Source organism: Uloborus diversus, chromosome 6 (assembly GCF_026930045.1).
Source record: "Uloborus diversus isolate 005 chromosome 6, Udiv.v.3.1, whole genome shotgun sequence".
NCBI lineage: Eukaryota > Metazoa > Arthropoda > Arachnida > Araneae > Uloboridae > Uloborus > Uloborus diversus.
Window position 1 is genome coordinate 82,774,463 of NC_072736.1, and position 19,946 is coordinate 82,794,408.

Sequence of the window (19,946 nt, forward strand, 5' to 3'; positions counted from 1 at the left end):
CCAGGCAGCCAACACACCCAAACCCTACCACCCGCTCACCCACCAAGCCAGAAACAGCCAGCCAGCCAACCTATCGACCAACCAATTAACCAACCAACCAACCAACTAAGTAGAGAGCCAGCCAACCAACCCTGCCAGGCAGCCAACACACCAAACCCTACCACCCGCTCACCCCACCAAGCCAGAAACAGCGAGCCAGCCAACCTATCGACCAACCAATTAACAACAAACCAACCAACTAACTAGACAGCCAGCCAACCAACCCTGCCAGGCATCGCACAAACCAAACCCTAATTTCGAAGAAGACCCTAGTTTAAAAAACTTAAACGGGAAAACTAAAAACCTTACCACTTCCTGACATTACAAAAAAAATCTGGGCTGCTTTTAAAACTTTAATATTAAATATTTCCGGGGGAAAGTTTTAAACTTCATGCCTTTGGTCAATGTCTTTAAAGATGGTCTTAAATTACGTTTTATTAGAGACTTCAATTCCGAAAAAATTCGGAGAACATCAATGAAGATCCCCTAACACTGCATGTTTGAAGCTTTATTATCGAAAAATTGAGGGACAGCTCCCGATGCATCCCTTCCCTTAATGCTATCAAAGATGGTAAACAAGAGCAGTTTTAGGACTCCAATTTCGAACAATTTCTGGTGGAAAGTTCCGAACCCCTTTGCTTTTTCCAATGTCATAAAAGATGACCTACAATTGCGTTTTCAGGACTTCACCTTCGAAAAATTTCCGGAGAAGTTCCTACATCGTAACATTCCTGGGGAAAAGTTCTGAACTACATGTCTTTTGCTATGTCTTGAAAGATGTCCTCAATTGCGCTTTTAGGGGACTTCAATTCCAATTTTTTTCCGGGTGAAAGCCCCCGAAACCTCTTGCTTTGCATCATTTTAGATTTCTGAAATTGTATTTCTGCTGTCTAATATCAAAACGCAACAAGAGAGAATTTCTGAATCTGATCCTTTTCCTTCAAGTCACCAAAGATGGCAAACAATTCTATTTTTGAAAATATACCCTGAAAATTTCCAAATTTTTTCGGAGAGGGTCCTTTAAACACCTCATATTTCTATTAAATACCAAAGAACGTCTGAAAAATGCGTTCTGAACAAAAATATTTGGTAGAGAGCCCAAAAACACTCTTACTTATGCAAGGATATTAAACTTTTTAAAATTTTATTTTCGTTAGTCTCTCCCCCCCCCCCCACATGCATTAGTCATTCGCCACTCCTAAAAAGAGTCGTCTGGATCCGCCACTGCTTCAATTCCGACTCCTTTGCCCCAAAATCAGTCAGGGCTCCACAAGCAAGGGGCCGGGTTGCGCCGGACTTAGAGGGAAAGTGACTGACTCCGATTTCGACTTTTGAATCTGACTCCGACTCTTTTGCATCACCAAAATCAGTCCGACTCCGACTCCGCTAGCAGTGGGAGAGTTGATGAGGACTAGGAGGGAAAATGGCAGACTCCGGATCCAACTTCAGTAAATTTAAAACATTCGCGCACCGACTCCGACTCCACACATGCAATGACGGAGTTGCGGACTTGAAGCGAAAATGGCTTACTCCGATTCCGACCTTTGTAATCTTAAGGCCTCTTCGAGTAACCGACTCCGACTCTTTTAACTCAAAATCCATCCTACACTAGCAATGAGATAGTTGTGGCCTTAAAGGAAAAATTATAGACTCTGAATCCGATTTTTGTAAATTTTAAGCCTTTAGAGTATCAACTTCAAATCCTTTATCCCCAAAATCAGTTCGACTCCGACTCCACAAGATGGGAAAGTTGTGAACTTGGAGGTAAAAACGACTCCCAACTCCAGACATTTGTAAATTTAAAACTTTTGAATGACGACTCCATCTCCTATACCAGGGGTGCCCCACCCACCCTAAGAACCAATTGTGAAAATCCCCCCTCCCCAAAGGCAAGAGAACCCGAAAGTGAAAAATAATATTTAAAACATCCCCTCTAAAACTTTCAATGGCGCAGTCAGCGCCATGACCCCCTCCCCCCCCCCAGTGTGACTGCCTTAATTCCATCTCACAAGAGAAAATTCAAATTGAATTGAAAACAGATACAGATGTTGAATTCTCGTGAAAAACTCCTTTGGAATAAACGAAACCAATTTTAATTTTTTCACGATAGTAGATATCAGGGGTGCCCACACTCCCTATGGAGAAGGGCGCGTCCCCTAAATTTCCCGAAGCCCCCCCCAGAAATGTAAGAGCCCCCCCTAAAAATGAAAAAATACCCCTCAACTCCTTCCAAAAAATTTCAATGGCGCATTCTGCGCCATGCCCCCCCCCCCTTTCTTAGGTGAGCACCAATGATTTTACCCCAAAATCAGCCTGACCTCCGATCCGACTCCGTAGCCCTGAAACAGACGGATGAATTTCTAAGAAAACAAAAGATAAGTAATTTACTAAGGTTTCCATATGTGACTGCCTTAATTCCATCTCACAAGTGAAAATTAAAATTGAACTGAAAACTGATAGGCGTTGAATTCTCGTAAAAAGTTCCTTTGCAATAAACGAAACCAATTTTAAATTGTTCACAATAGTAGATATCAGGGATATGCCCACACCACCTATGGACAAGGGCGCATCCTCTTAAATTTCGCGAAGACTTCCCCCCGAAATGCATCAAGAACCCCCCGTTAAAGTGAGAAAAATACCTTCAATCCCCCCCAGAAATTTCAATGGCGCAGCCCTGACTTTACGCCAAAACCAGCCCCAAGAACAAGGGCGCATCTTCCTAAATTTCGCAAAGACCCCCCCCCCCCCTTCGAAATGCAAGAGTCCCCTTAAAATGAGAAAAATATCCCTCAAACCCCCATAAAAATTTCAATGGCGCAGTCTGCGCCATGCCTCCCCCGCTTAGGTGGGCACCCTGACTTTACCCCAAAATCAGCCCAAAGGACAAGGGCGCATCCTCTTAAATTTCCCGAAGACATCCTTCCGAAATGCAAGAACCCGCTTAAAGTAAAAAAATACCCCTCAAACCCCCCCTAAAAATTTCAATGGCGCAGTCAGCGCCATGCACCCCCCTGCTTAGGTGGGCACGCCGGATTTTACCCCAAAATCAGCCCCAAGGACAAGGGCGCATCCCCCTAACCCCACCAAAATGCAAGAACCCCCCTTAAAGTAAAAAAATACCCCCCCTTAAACCCCCCATAAAAATTTCAAAGTCGCAGTCTTCACCAGGCCCCCCGCCCCCGTTTAGGTGGGCATCCTGAATTTACCACAAAATCAGCCCTAAGGACAAGGGCGCCATCCGCCAAAATTTCGCGAAGACCCCCCCCTCGAAATGTAAGATCCCCTTAAAATAAGAAAAATACCCTTCAACCCCCCTTAAAAAATTTCAATGGCGCAGTCGGCACCATGCCCCCCACCGCCGCTTAGGTGGGCACCCCTGATTTTACCCCAAAACCAGCCCCAAGGACATGGGCACATCGCCATAATCCCCCCCCCGAAATGCAAGAACCCCCTTAAAGTGAGAAAAATATCCCTCAAACTGCCCCTCAAAATTTCAATGGCGCAGTCTGCGCTATAACCCTCCCCCCCGCGTATAGGTGGGCACCCTGACTTTACCCAAAAATCTGCCCCAAGGACAAGGGGCTCATCCTCTTAAATTCGCGAAGACTTCCCCCCGAAATGCATCAAGAGCCCCCTTAAAGTGAAAAAAATACTCTTCAACCCCCTTAAAAATTTCATATGGCGCAGTCTGTGCCATGCCCCCCCCCCAAGCTTAGATTGGCACCCCTGACTTTACCCCAAAATCAGCCCTAAGGACAAGGGCGAATTCCCCTAAATTTCGCGAAGACCCCACGAAATGAAGAGCCCCCCCTTTAAAATGAGAAAAATACCCTTCAAACACCCACTCAAAATTTTAATGTCGCAGTCCTGCAACATATGCCCCCCCCCCCCCGCCTTAGGTCCGCACCCTGACTCTACCCCAAAATCAGTCCCAAGGACAAGGCCGCATCCTCTTAAATTTCGCGAAGACTTACCCCGAAATGCATCAGGAGCCCCCTTAAAGTGAGAAAAATACTCTTCAACCCCCCCTAAAAATTTCAATGCGCAGTCTGTGCCATGCCCCCCGCCCGCTTAAATGGGCAATCCCTGACTTTAACCAAAAATCAAACCTAATGACAATCGCGCATCTCCCTAAATTTCCCGAAGATCCCCCCCCCCCAAAATGCAAGAGCCCTCTTAAAGTGAGAAAAAATATCCCTCAAACCCCCCATAAAAATTTCAATGTCACAGGCTGCGCCATGCCTCCCCTGCTTAGGTGAACACTCCCGACTTTACCACCAAAATCAGCCCCAAGGAAAAGGGCGCATCCCCTTAAATTTCGCGAAGACCCCCCTCGAAATGCAAGAGCCCCCTTAAAGTGAGAAAAATACCCCTCCAACCGTCCTAAAAAATTTGAATGGCGCAGTCAACGCCATACACCAACCGCTTAGGTGGGCACCCGTGACTTTACCCCCATAACCAGCCCAAAGGACAACGGCGCATCCCCCTAACCCCCCATAAAAATTTCAATGTCGCAGTCTTCACCAGGCCCCCGCCCCCGTTTAGGTGGGCACCCTGACTTACCACAAAATCAGCCCCTAAGGACAAGGGCGCATTCCGCCAAAATTTCGCGAAGACCCCCCCCCCCCCGAAATGCAAGATCCTCTTAAAGTAAGAAAAATACCCTTCAACCCCCTAAAAATTTCAATGGCGCAGTTTGTGCCTTGCCCCCCCCCCCCCCCCGCCCTGCTTCGATGGGCATCCCTGACTTAACATCAAAACCAGCCACAAGGACAAGGGCGCATCCCCCTAAATTCCCCCCTCCCCGGAATGCATTAGCCCCCTTAAAGTGAGAAAAATACCTCTCAACCTCCTCCCCTAAAAATTTCAATGGCGCAGTCTGCGCCATGATCCTCAATAGGTGGACACCCCTGGGATATAATAATCCGAAATTAAGGCTCAATAGCTTGCTGGCTATTACGCCTTAAAAATTGCTGGCTCGATAGCCCAGTGGCTATTACGCCTTAAAAATTGCTGGCTCAATAGCCCAGTGGCTATTACGCCTTAAAAAATTGCTGGCTCAATAGCCCTGATGCTATTACGCCGGTAATAGATGCCGGGAACATGATTGCCTGAGGCTATGCCGGCGTAATAGCTGGGGAGCTATTGAGCCAGTTACCGGCGCAATAGCCACAGCCTTTTATTTATTACTATTATCTTTTTTGGTTTCTTAAGTAGGTACTAAATGGTGAATGATGCAGTATCAAAATTAAAGTAGTTACTGTGGTGTTTTGCTGCAAGAAAATGCGTGTAATAAAAATTTTGAAACGTGTTCACGCATTGAGTAACAATGCGTATTTAAAGGTAGGATTTAAAATTTTAACAATATAACCTGACGAAACTTATTTTTAATGTACAGTAGGCGCCGCTTAATGTGATCACGGTTAATGTTATCATTCGCTTAATGTTATCAGAATCACGAAGTCCCGGAACACTTGTATGTTAACACACGTTAAAAAAGTCGGATATTGTAATCAGCTTCTTCGTTTATTGTTATCACTTCTTCATAAACTTTCAATTTTCCCCCTGATTTTGTTCCTCAATTAACAGAAATACATAGGCAAACCCTGATGAGACTAACTTTCTGTGCAGCATTTTGTGGTTTTCAATAGCAGTTCAAAATTTTTCTTGGAATGAAGCTACAAAAAGATCGTCCCCAGTGACCACAGACTCCCCCTAAGAAAACTTTCTTTTGCACCTAAACAAATTCAGTCGCTGGACATGGCATTGATGTAGGACCTCCATTGTTGCCATTGCTTTGTAAACTGAGTTAAAGAATTGTGTCGAGATTGAAAACAAGGCGAAGTTAAATTAAAATTTAAACAACAAGCAAAACCATGCTGGAAAAGTTAGAAAAGCTGAACGTGATTTGAAACTGGTTTACGAATGTCAGGGAAAACGGTCATATTTTACTTCACCTATTACTATGTGATTAAAAATTGCGTAATTTACCTTTTAACTTTTTATAATTCAGATATTTCTATTCTGTTAATTTAATAATTTATAATTTAAAACTGCGTTCAGTTGAGTCATTGTGATTTTAATTTGAGGTTGCCAAAATAAATGCACTTTAATTGGAAAAAATTCATTATTTTGTGTCTCCTGGATTCTTTTCGGTTATTGTTATCAGTCTGTTATTGTTATCAAATCATATTTGTCCCAAAGTGATCACATTAAGCGGCGCCTACTGTATGTACTAATGTTTCTTACCTACTCAGTTCTCCCCGACACTTTTCTTTTTTTTTTTTTTTGAATAAAATGAGATGTGCATTTTTAGGTAAACTACTCAGAAGAGAAACATGTTCTGAGTCAACCAAGAAAATTTTTCAGAAATGCTATGTTTTAAATATTGAATTATTGTACTGCTATATAATTCGCGTGTAATTTGTCCATCCCTACAAAGCTAATGCAGGGTTCGTACGCTCCTTCAAAACTCTTCCAATACTCCTTCATTTAGGATATTTTTTGAATGGCTCTTCAAACTCCGTTATTTTGGTTTGAACTCTTTCAAAACTCCGTCTTTCTTAGTTCAAGACTACAGTGCTGGTAAAAAAAATTGCATCACCCTCGCATTTTCACAACAGTGGGATTATGTGAGAAGTTTTGGTCAACCGAAGTTTTGGTCGAACTGAGAAGTTTTGGTCGTTAACGATGAATGTAAGTGAAGTTCTGCAAAACTTATGAAATAAACATTTAACAGCAGGAATCCAATAGTTGTTTGCGTAGATCAGGACTGTTTCCGGGCCAAGGTAAACTGCTGACCCCATGCTGATTTTTCCATTTCTGAACCTGTGTGTGAGTTTAGAGAAAAAAAATTTCTTAACCCCATCTCAATTTAAGTCTAATGGCAGGATAAAGGTTTTTAAATTGTTACTTACCGGTTTTGCCCTATGGCAGAGAGCAGAATCAGCCTGGAAAATGACGTTTGGAATTGAAATAAAGTTGTCCCGGATAGTAGGAACATACCTGCCAACTTTACTGATTTTTCCGGAAGTTTCCTCAATTTTGATCATTTCTCTCGATTATGTTTTAGATGTAAGGAACATTTGGTTGTACTAAGAAGGATAATGAGGAAGTTCTTTATTTCCTAACTAAGAATGAAAAATCGGTCATTAACCTCTACACTGGATTTTTTAATGATCTGCATTTTTTTCCAGTAGATTTTGGCAGGTATGGTAGGAAGCAATTTCTAGTTCAAAATGCCAATATACACCTGAGCGTTTACTGTTCCCTGCACAAAGCGAAGCCTACCAACTCCTCGATCAGAAATATATCTTCAAATCATCTGGGATACAGGATGCTTGACTGTGTGTTGAATGCAGTCAGGATGGTATTCCTCTCCTTTGCGGCGCGGGTGACGCAATTTTTTTAACCAACACTGTATATAGCTGTATAGTCTTCCTCTATGACAGTAACTTGAAATATTTCGATCGAGAACTTATCTTCATCACAAGGGCCATTTTAATGTAGTAATTTCGTACATTTTTTTCCTCACAAAGATGTGATTTACAAATTGATCATCGAAACTATAAAAGTTGCAGGTGAAAATATTATTAGATGACTAAGACATTTCATAAATGAAATAAACCATGCTCAAATGGTGCTTGGCTATTTTTTTAAGTTAAATGATTATTGCTTTTCCCTCCACCCTACTCTCAGTGGCAAAAGTCAGTTTGTCTAATTATTATTTAAATATTTAAAAATGCATAAGCAGATGTACAATATTAAGTGATTGTGTTAAAAAACAATCGTTTAGCAAATTGCAGTTATGATATTGTAAAATGAGTCATCCACAAGAGATGACTTGAGAGCCTTGAGGGGGAGACAGGTTCATGAAATTGTGACAAGTGGAAGAGAGAAGGTGACAGAAAGTAACATGCAGTTATTTTAGCAATATGTTTTTAAAAATATGACATTTGACAAGAAGAGGAGTAAGATAGTGTGTGACACTTTGTGATAAAGGTGAAGGGGGTCAAACATGTTGATTACTCCGTCAAAATCTTATTTCACTCCTTCAAAAACTCCTTCATTTTATTTCTGAAATTGAGTACAAACCCTGTAATGTGACCATTTATTTATTTTTTTTACTAGCTGCATTGCATGGTCTACCTTGAAAATTAAAATTATGTCAAGTGAAGCATGTGCAACAATGGGGTTTCAAGGAAAAAGAGGTGTCAACTTTCTGATTGGTTTTATTCATGCTAATTTAAAATAAAATTGCGCATACATACGATAAATTTCCAATATGAAAATAGAGTTCCATTAGGCTTAACAGTGCTTTTGAATTTTTTCCTTTTTTTTTTTTTTTCAAATTTGAACGAATCCAATGACGTGGGCTTTCGAATGGCGCCAATATCAAACTGGTTGAATAATTATTTCGGGTACAAAGAACCATTTAATGCCATTTTCGGGCCCTAAAATTGAAATTCAAACGGTTCGGTTCTGTTTTGGCATCTAAAAACCCCCCACGTTTCTTTTTGGGTGCCCAAGTACCCCTGATAAATTTGGTCCAGATACGACGAAAACTGGATTTGTACAGGCATTATATCAGGGGTGATTGTGTTCCGGTATTTTACCGGATTTTCGGTATTTTCATCTTGATTTCCGGTATCTTCATCTTCGAAAATATCGGCACTCGTATATTTTCAGAAAAACCCACTTTTGTTAAATTTAGGTTGATGTTGAATGAAACGCCGAAAGTCCAAATCGAAGACGTTTCATTAGGTATAAAGCGTTTAAGCTATCGTCATATTTTGCAATCTCTAATTATTGAAGAACAGCTGGGGTGGAAGATGAAATAAAGGCTAGATAAGAAGAGGAAAGGGGGTTACTTGATATTTTTCCCATTAATATTTTCTTTTGAAGATGTCTAATAGCGTTTCAATGTTGCATATCTTAATATGCAGATGATGTAACTAGGGGTGCCCATTCCCCCCCCCCCCCCCTCCCTACTACGATGGCACCCCTCAATTTTACCAAGCCCCCTTTTCCCTCAAGAATTGCCACCCACTAATAAAAAGATTTAAATTCTTCTAAATTAATTTCTCGAAAAGTTTCTGTATTATAATCTGCCTCATGACCCCCCCCCCCCCCACCCCGACACAAACACATGAAAATCCTTGCTGTAGCTATATTATTAGAATAAATTGCTAAAATATTTATTCACCAAAATGGCCTATGGCTTTTCTCTGTTGCAGATGCTTATGTAATAGGATTTGCAGCCCCCCCCCCCCATTAAATGTTTAATTTAATGACCTATATATATATATATATATCGATATTTGGAGAGCGATATATCGTGGTATTAAACTTCGGATATCGCATAGTCCTATTGCACAGTAATCATAATACATGCTGCCCCTTTCACCCCAAACTTATTTAATTCTAAAACCTTTATGCACTTTTAGTAAATGAATGTAATTAATGGTTAAGGATTCAGATGCAGTGGAGGAAAATAAAACATTCTTTGAAAAATTTTAAGAAATGAGAAAAATTAAAAGAATTTAATTCCCTCCATGCACATGGACGTATTAAGTCCAATTAAAACTTTGAGTTTTAGCCCCAACAAATAATTATGTAAATAAATAATGTGTGCATATACATAATGTATGTATGTATGCCCATCAAAACACTCGTTCTTCTTGGAAAAAAAGTTCAGGTATTTTTTCATGGAGTCACAATTACCCCTGATTATATAAACATACACATATATTCTTTGTTTTATTTAATATTCCCTGAAAGACAGGACATTAAATAATTTGGAGAAACTACATTATGTAGCCTATTTTTTACAATTAGTGTTTATAACAGGAAAGAGCAGAAAAGAAAAAAATGCATTTAATGAAGGGTAATGTAGTATTTAAAAGGGAATTCTCGTCAGTTTTTCAAGTCATCAACATTGCTTTAAGGACTACAATTTGCATGTACATTTTTCATTAGTTCACTTGACATTTCATTAGCAAAAATACCTTTTCTACCACTATTGGACTTGGAGCAAACATGTAATGTATTTTCAATAGTATTACAAAAGTTCGCATCTATCATCGCAAATTATCAGTCTCCTCCTATGCATTTGAGTATGTATTTTCATGGATCAATCAGGACTCAAATCGGGTCTGTTTTGTGTGGCCCTCACAAACTTCCAAAAATTTGCATCATAAAATTGCCCTTTTCACAAAATTCTTTTACCACAAAATTTTTATGTGAGCACTAGGGTGGTCACAAGGTCCATGGGGAAAAACTTTTTTCAACTAATCTTTTGCGGCACCCCTCTAAAATATGCCAACAGACTAGAAAATGATTCGGAAAGTTTCAAGTCATTTCAATGAACCATGGTCATGGAATGGGTTAATAAAATTAACAATTAAATTTCAAGGTTTGAGTAAGCATATAATTGTGGATTGTAGTCACTTTAAACATTCAAATAATGCAGGTTTTTGAGGATTTCTTTGATTCAAGTTCAAGAGCGTAAACCACATTGCTAAGGTTTAGCCTTGAATTTAGTTTAACTTTTATTATCAAAATTAACTTTATTATTGCTATTATTTTTTATTGTTTTTAGCATCTGCTAAAAGGCAGATTTCAATTAATTTTTAATTTTCTCACTGTTTATAATCTATTTTCTTCATTAAAATATACAATCATGTTGTGAATATGCCTAAGTCAGACGCAGAAAGAACAAGAGCTTGGTGTGAGAAAAAAGTACGGGTGAAATGGCAGTTTGGAAAGAAATAAAGGAGATAAGATAAAAGTTTTTCTTCTGTCTTGGATCTTTACAGCACACTTTTTTTGTCACACAAGCGGAACTTTTTTTTTTCCAAAAAGCTATCAAGAAATGTATTCTTTACGAAAATAATATCCATTGCAAGGACTGTATTTTCAAGAAAACTTCTTCCAGGAACTTTTTGACTTTCATTTCTGCCACAGTACTTCCAATATTATTATTATTATTATTTAGCAAGTAACATATAAAAGCCTATTTTTCCTGGGACTACATTTAAGAGTGTGCTTTTTGAATTTTTCCGTGAGCTTTATGTTGAGAAAGGCAAAGTTGCATTGGGAAGGAATTCCTATCTACAAAGTCATGTCAGCTCATTTCAAGCATAGTCATGATTAATTACGATGCAGACACTAACGGAGCGAATTTTTTTGTCTGCAACAGAGGAGTGTCTGCAGGACAGGGGTTTAATAATGTTATTTGCCTTGTAATCAGGGATAAAAAATTGTCCGCTTAACAGGGGTGTCCGTTAGGAGGGGTTTTACTGTACTTACTAGACCATCCCCAGTAAGAGAACCTCATTTTTAACTAACTAGAATATGAAAAAGATCATTATTTCTTATGTCAAATTTTATTTAAAAATTCAAAAAAATATGATCCCATTTAGATCCCAACTTGAAATTTCATACAAACAAAGATAAAATGCACACAAATTTTTGGGAATTTCTTTTAAAAAATTCATTAAAAGTTTCCTCAGAAATTTTAAATTTAAGTTTCATTTTTTAAAAATAAAAATTTTTATGAAATTAGTCATGTTGCATATCATATTAAACAGCAACTAATCTACTTTAAAATGCTTTTTACAGAAATTTTTTATCTATATTTGGTGCTGAGTTATCGTCCATTTTATGTTCAAGCATCCATGAAAAAAAAAAGGTTTTTTCTAAAAGTCTAAGTCTTGTAAATAAAAAAATGAAAGGGATAAAAATCTAAAATATGTGGACTTTTGATTACCTTGAAGAGTACAATTGATGAGCCCAATTTCAAAGAAATACAAAAAGGTGTCGCATTACATAAATTTTATTTTTGAGGTACAAGCGGGGCAAGGCAGCTAGTTAATAAATAAAAACATTTAAGCAAATGAATTCAAACTAAAAACATTTGAGCAAATGAATTCCTAATTAAAGTAGAAATATTGAAGCAGTTAAAAACAACAATCACTTGTTTAAAAAATAATCTTTTTTGGCTTGAAATGACAAAAAAAGCACTATTTGAACCATGATTTGACCCTGAAAATTTTGGAATTGAACTAAACTTAAATTATTTCTTTTTATGCACAGCAGAAAGTTTACTCCTTCAGCTTTATAATGAGCCGTGTTTGATCGTTCTACTAATTTAAATAAATTTTTTGGAACTTTTAGAAAACGGATTAAAAATGCCAAATTTTACTCATACGCTGTAGCTATATCTCAGGAATCAAGTTTTTCAAAGGAAAAATATAACACTTTAGGAGTTCAGAATATTGGAAAATGTTACCTATCAAATTTTATCAAAATCAACAAAAGGCACAGCCCATTTGTTGATTTAATATGAAGTAACCCACAAGCAACCAATAAATTCAATGAAATCACTAATTGTATCATTTTGTATGTTTGTCATTGTAAATAACTTACATATACATTTCAGGTTTTCAATGCCAAATTTTCTTCTACTGTGTGTACTAGAGCTCAATTTTTTGAAAATCCTCATGATGCAGTTCAAGATATATCGGATGGTGCCAAGCTTTTAGTTGGAGGTAACTCTCAATTACATTTTGTTTCTACCGAATATACCATGGGTGCAAGACCTTCCGTCTCAGGACGGATTTCCGTCTTGGACAAAATTTCTGAGACGGAGGTCGGGACGGAAAGAAATTCTATTGCTTTCCTTCAGTTTTTACTAAAAAAAGAAAAATTGAGTGTTCGAAAAATATGCTTTAATTGCAGGATCTTTCCATAACCACGAATTTACATGGACATTCTCTTGATTTTCCGCCATGAGCTTATTTTGTTTACAACGTGCTTTTGGAGGTGTGTGTCCTTTCGTTTTTTTTCTCATTTGCCAGTTCATTAATCGCCCAACCCTTCCCCCACCTTTCATTCTTTTCTGGTTTGTTCCCGCTATCTTGGGGAGACTTTCCGATCAAAACTGGTTTATGTTGCAAAAGTGAAAATCTTATGTCAAATGCGATTTTATTGCTGCAATAAAAAGATTTAAGATTGGCAGAAAAACTAATGGCTTGGAGCCCCGATTGCTTTTACGCCTAAAATTGTGTTTTTGGAACTTCAATTTCGAAATATTGCCGAAGGAGAGTTCTTGAACTCCGTCCCTTCGATAATGCATTCAAAAAGCATGTAAATGTTATGAAAGAGGGAGTACAATTTCATTTTTAAAGCTTCAATTTCGGGGAGAGCCAGCTATAATATTTTTGAAGATCACCCAATATTGTGATTTTGGTACCCCGAACATCCCCTTTCCCTGAACTTTACCAAAATGGCCTATCATTGCGCTTTTTAGACTTCAATTTTAAAAAATTGAAGTTTTTGAATTCCGGGAGAGCCCCCAGACCCCCAATTATTGGTGTTTTTTGGAACTACGATATCAAAACTCTTAAAAGTCAAAAGTGAAAAATTCAAAGTAAACACAGATTCCAAAACTGCCATACTCAAAATCTACAACATTTATAATCGTAAATTTTTCCTTAAGCACGCATGTGTGTATGGGGGGGGGGGACTCAAAATATTTTCCGTCTTGAACACATCCCCAAACTTGCACCCATGGAATATACTGTTTATAAGATAAATAAGTACCTTTGTACTGAAAAGTAAAGTAAGAAATAACAAAACCAAAAGCAAAAATTGCAGATTATTGCAGACACGTGTTTCGACTTGATGAAATGAGCTTATGGAAGAAAAGACATCGAATAAAAGCATTATGTCGGATGTCTTTTCATCCACAAGGCTCATTTCTTTTGCATTGAAAAAGGCGTTCCTTGTAATGCCCAAACAGTGGCGCTGACTCCATGGAGCCTGAGGGGGCAGAGCCCCCCCCAATAAATCAAGAAAATTATTAGTTATATTATGCTTTATAAACTCACAAATTTATCTTTTATGTTCCTTGTTTGAAGATGCAAGATGGTTTACCTCGTAAAATACATTCAGTAATGAGTTAAAACAAATAATTACTACGGTAGAAGCAGGTTAACTGAAAACAAGTGTTGTGAATAATGATAGTGTTGCGGTGCTGCAAGCACACTTAGAATTTGTCCTAGTGCGCGAACTTATGGGTCAAGTCTGTTGCCGGTGGGCAGCGCTTCGGCACGCTCATCTAAGTGTTGCTGATCTGGAAAAAATATATGAGGGTTTCATTTGTATATAAAATGGGAGGCGTGATAGTTTTGAATACTTTTAGAAATTGTGTTTAAAAGAAAATCTTCACAAAATCGATTCACCTTCGCTTCCTTGGAATCAATGTATACCAAACAAGTATGAAAACAATGAAGCCAGCTGATCGCACACTTTCAAAATCCTAAAGGAAGAGTACTACAAGGCACTTTATATTGAGGTTTGTGAAATGGTGCAATCTTGCATTATTGGATGATTTAAATCAACTGGACTCACACAGGTCATTGCAGTTGAACAAGAGTGCTTGCTTTTATTAAACAAAAGTGAAACAAATTTTGAAAAAGTGACTGAGTTTTCAAATATGACCTGGACATTGGGAGACTGTGTTTACACTTAAATATGTTAGTCAATATCACTAATGGAAAAAGAACTGGTCTTAAAATACATGCGCAAATTAAATTACCTTTTTACTAGAGACGTACCGAGTAGTTGCAAAAAATTGAATATTGTCCAAGACATATATACTAAAATTTATTTTAAAAAAAAAGAGCAAGCATTATATTCTGCAATCATTTACAATTAAAATTTATAAGTCAAATTTAAATTTTGAGAATAATGAAGTTTGTAATGCTTTAATGGAATAAATCTTCATTTTAATGTCCCCAAAGTTTATAAAACTTATTTATTAAAAATTACGCAAAAAAGGTAAGTATAGAAAATATGGAATTTTTATATTAAAAATGGATTTTTGCTACAAACAAAAATTAGTTATAAAAAATGTAAAAATACCTTTGCTTAAAAAATAAAAGGTAATAAAACAACGCTAAAAGTACAATGCAGAAACTCTGCAGACACGTGTTTTGGCGTTACAAGGAATTCCTTTTTCAATGCGCAAAATGGGAGCTCGTGGATTTAAAGGCAGCCGACAAAAGTCAGATTTTTTTGCCGTGTGTCTTTACATTCTTTAGCTCACATGTTATACACTGAAACAAGTTCCTTGTAACGGGGGGGGGGGGGGGGGGGGGGGGGCAGAAACACGTGTCTGCAGTGTTCCTGCACATTTGTTTTATTAGCTTTTAAAAATTATTTATGTTTGGCGGACTATAACTATAATTGAGTGGTATAAAGTGAAACTCCTCCTAACGGACACCCCTCTTATGCGGACAATTTTTAATTCCCCAGTTCCAATGCAAACAACATTATTAAGCCCCTGTCCAGCGGACATCTCTCTATTGCGGACAAAAAAAATTGTTCTATTAGTGTCTGCATTAGAGGGATTTCACTGTTATTTGTTTTAATTCCAACTTGAGTAATCATACCTTTTATTTATTTATTTTTAATTTTTAAAATAATTTTTTTGTAAAATTTTTGACACAAACAAAATTGTTTATATAACGCGTAATTAAATTTCAGCAAGAATTTAGTTTTAAAAACTATTATATGGACAAGGAGGTTTATACTACTATTCCAATAAGTTCAAAATTCATCACATGTGTGTCGGTGGTTCTTCTTAAAACATAATTAGTACTTGGTAACTCGACCGAGTAGTGAAAGGCCGAGTACTCGGTAACTCGGTACTCGGCCGAGTAATGAAAGGCCGAGTACTCGGCTACTCGGCCAAAGTGCTACTCGGTACGTCTCTACTTTTTACAAAAATACTGTGAGTGTTTGTATTTATTTTTTCCATTTTTCAAAGCCAAAAAAATATCTGTCAGGCTTGCCGAGTTTTCGAGGTTCTAATGTTGATGATTATATGACTTTAAAAAATACTTGGAAAAAACTTTAAAACTCACTATTTTGCTCTCTAATCTTATATTCCCGCGGCAAGATCCCCCAGTTTGACCCCCCTCCCCCGATTTTTTTTTTTTAAGTCAGCGTCTCTGAGAATGCCCTTCCATTCAAGTCAAGTTTATCACCTTATATTGATGCCTAGCTACGGCAGTGCAACCTCCCCATAAAATAGAACAAAAAAAAATCTTTTTCTAATACAAGTGACATGATTTAGTTGAACCTTAAAATTTGTATATTCAATTTTTAGATGGTTTTATTTCGAAAATGCCACGTCACATACTGTTTGTTAAAATTATACATATCAGAAAATATGGCATTTTCAAGGTACAAAAATCTGACCTTTATTTGGGGTGGGGGGACCTTCGAGGGATTACATAACCCCGGCCCCCTCAATAATTTTTGCGAGTCGGCGCCCCTGTGCCCAAACATGTGACTGCAGTAATCTGCAGTTTGTACTTTTGACGTTGTTATTTCTTACTTTGTACTTATGTATAATTGATTTGCATATATTCGGAGGTGTCCACTAAAAGAATGTCATGGCACAGATTGTGGCATTGAAATTTTTAGGGTAATTGTTTTTAAGAGTACAGTGGAGCTTCGCGAATCCAAAATCCACTTTGCTTATTCTTTTGCAGTAAAGCAATTTTTGTTGACATAAAACTACCATATTTTTAGACCATGAACTGCTGATGATTAATTTTAACCTGTTAAACCTTGACCATGGAATAGACCGTAAAATATTCACCCACCTAATGACCAATGTACCAAAATGTAGTAATTGGGGGGAAATTAAGAACTAACAAGCACTTTTTTCAATGAATTTTTCCTTTTTTTTAACATTTTTTTTAACTTTGAATGTACTTTCCGCACTTATTTTTTTCTTCCTATAATCCATATCACAATTAATTGCCCAATTTGTTTTTTAGCTCGTAAGCTGCGTGTAATACGTCTTATCATGACTTGCAGCATGTTTAGTTTCAAGTTTGTTTTTCATCTTCTGTGTTTGCAACCTTTTTGCCTTGTCAAGCCTACAATTGTTTTGTTTAAAAAGTTTACTCTGATGATTTGGTTACAATAGTATGCATTGTAAAAAAGCAGTTGAAAACTTTGTACTATGGAACGAGTAAAACAACAACAATGTGCGTAAAGTACAAATAAAGTAATAAAATAGAGTTAAAAACTCAGCAAACAGCTGTTTTGGGGCTGTCAAATGCTAGCCCCTTCATCAGTGCATAAAAGAAGAACAAAAAGTCCACACAATGTAGACCGAACGACAAAGGAACAAAAACCAAAGGAAGCAAAGTAAATAGACATGGAAACTGGAAACACATGCGTCACAGAACAGCAACGACACCTATAGTGCGGAAAAACGTCAAAAACAGAAAAAAGTTTTTCAAAATAATATTTCCAAACACCAGGGAATGGGAGTACTCGACAAATCATCAACATTGAAGCAGAATTTTTCCAAATGTAGTAGGATTCCCAAAAATCAATTTTTAACTCTATTTTATTACTTTATTTGTACTTTATGCACGTTGTTGTCATTTTACTCAATAGTATGCATAGTTTTAAAAATAATATCCAGTGTAGGGCAATTAAATGAAAAGTGCTCTTGATACACCAAAAATTTTTTTTTTTCACACAATATAGAAACATCTTGTTTTTTGACAAAAAAATATCTGTTCTGTTCAATTCCAGCATCAATTTTGTGTTTAAAATATTTTTGTATCAGATTCTAACCTCATTTGATAACATTTAGACGAAGTAAAAAAAAAGAAACATTTTTAGTGAAATAAATATAAAATCCATTTTTTTACTTAATCATCATTTTTTTCTTTTTTGAAAAAATTATTAAATATCATGAACACAGATGCTTTACTGTAATTATGAGTTAAACTTTTTTAATAAATATTTTTGATAAGTTTTTAACTCCCCAAAATAGGCAGGTCACTTTTTGTTGATCACACACGTAACGCAAAAAGAACAAAAGTTTTTCTCCAAGGTTAAATTGGGGAACTAGAAGAAAAATATCTCATATCATAAATTAACTTGATGCATAATACCTGTAACCAGACTTTCATCCTCAAACATTAAGCAGAAAATTTTTAACGAGACTTTTTGAAAGATGTCACACACATAATGTTCCTGAATGGTTTTCATTACAAGTTGGGTTTTTGCATACTTTACATAATTCAAGTAAAAATATTGTGTGCTGGCACTGAATCCAAGATTCAATGAATGTTAAAAAAATAATGATATTGATTAAATAAATAAATAAAAAATTAAGAATTGTTTTCATACCTAAAAAGCAATTTAAACTAAGTGTTCACAATCTGCATACTCTAAGATAAAAAGTAAAACGTTCTAAGTACCTTAAATTGCATCTATATTTTTTGAGAATTTTTGATTTTTGAGAAAAAGTCTAAATTCTACGCACAATTTGAAACATCCCAAATCTTTTAAACCACATAAGTATAAGTTAGAAGTTCGTGATAGTTTATTAGCTTGACATTTACTGTTTTGTATACAAATAAAAATTAGTTTCATCATCATTCTTTATTTTGTGAAATTATCCTTTCAATTTAAGTATTTACTAGCTGTGTTACCCGGTGTTGTAGGATCTACTTCGAAAATAATAGTTGCATCAAGTGGCGCATTTTCAGCAATCAGGCTTAGGGTTAGGTTTCCCGTCAATGTGTACAAAAGAGCAATTTTATGCCTCAAAATTTAAGTTTGGACGTGTTTGACTTTTTTTTTAATTAAAAAAAATATGTTATCATTGTTACTGATAGGCCTCACTCATCCCGTTCTACAGATTTTCTGGAAAAAACCCCTAAGGGGTTGACCAACCCCCCCATAGGGGACGAAAGTACCCCTATGTGTATTCTTGACCATCGAAGGACGGAGTTCTGTGCCAAATTTGGCAAGGATCCGATGTAAACTGAACTTTAATATTGAAAACTCCCGTGGGGATGGGGGCTGAAAGCCCAAGAGAGGGAATCCCCATGTAAATTCCTGAGCACCAAAGAACCTCTGTGTGCAATTTGACAAAGATCCGACGTAAACTGGACTTTTGTTAGGAAATCCCCTTAAATTGTTGCACGCTGTCACACACGTAACGCTCTAATGTCACACACGTAACGCTATTAAAATATTTTTTGTTGCTATTGTACGAGCTTTAGAAATTTTTTTTTTAATTGAATACTTATTCAGTATACTTAGACACATGCACAAAAAATACTGCTCATTTACCTTTCAAAACTTCACAGGAAATTACAAAATAGTACGAGCTATAGCTAATTTTCAGATTTTCTGAGTCGCACACGTAAGGCTGTATTTAAACTTTTATAAAATTTTTTTAGAATTGTCCTACGAAAATAAAACTGTCACCTAAAACATCTTACATATCTTCTGTTCATATAGTAGAAACTGCTAAAAAATATTTTTAAAATATCATATTAGTTTTTATTGTTATTTACAACAAAATGGTGTCAAAAAGTCACACACGTAATGCTGGAATGACCTTGTAGATCTTTATTATCTGTGAAGTCGAGTCTTTTGGGAGTATACTAAGGCTTTACTTTATAGTTTCTTATCTGGAATACTACATGTTTTAGTTTTGCAGTTAAGACATGAGAATGCAACAGGTCTTGCCTCATTTTTACACATTATTCCGTCATGCTGATTGCAGCAATCAAATATAATCACATTTATTCTAAAAAATATATTTATATTTGCTTTATAGGCTTGTATTATGTACTACTGAAGAAATAACAAGAAATATCATAAATTGAAAACAGATGCCAAAAGATTGCTGCACAGTTACATGAAAACGGTAATGCTAGGCATGACATGGGACATCAAAATCACATGTGGCAACAATTAAAGATCCATTTTCTTTTAAAATTATTACTTGGATTATATTTCATTTAGTTTTTGTAGTTTCCTTTTCTGGTAAATTTAGCTCATAGATTATT

The 19,946-nt window shown here is 36.7% G+C and overlaps 1 protein-coding gene across 1 annotated transcript in view; it reads left to right on the top strand.

The window, feature by feature from the left end:
* Positions 1-5,235: 5,235 nt before the first annotated feature.
* LOC129224443 (succinyl-CoA:3-ketoacid coenzyme A transferase 1, mitochondrial-like) overlaps positions 5,236-19,946 on the top strand; it is a 70,692-nt gene continuing 55,981 nt past the window's right edge. Inside the window, exons 1-2 of the mRNA XM_054858898.1 lie at positions 5,236-5,382; positions 12,482-12,590. Coding sequence (XP_054714873.1) covers positions 5,323-5,382; positions 12,482-12,590 — 169 coding nt within the window. The 5' untranslated portion in view covers positions 5,236-5,322. The remainder of the gene's footprint in view (positions 5,383-12,481; positions 12,591-19,946) is intronic.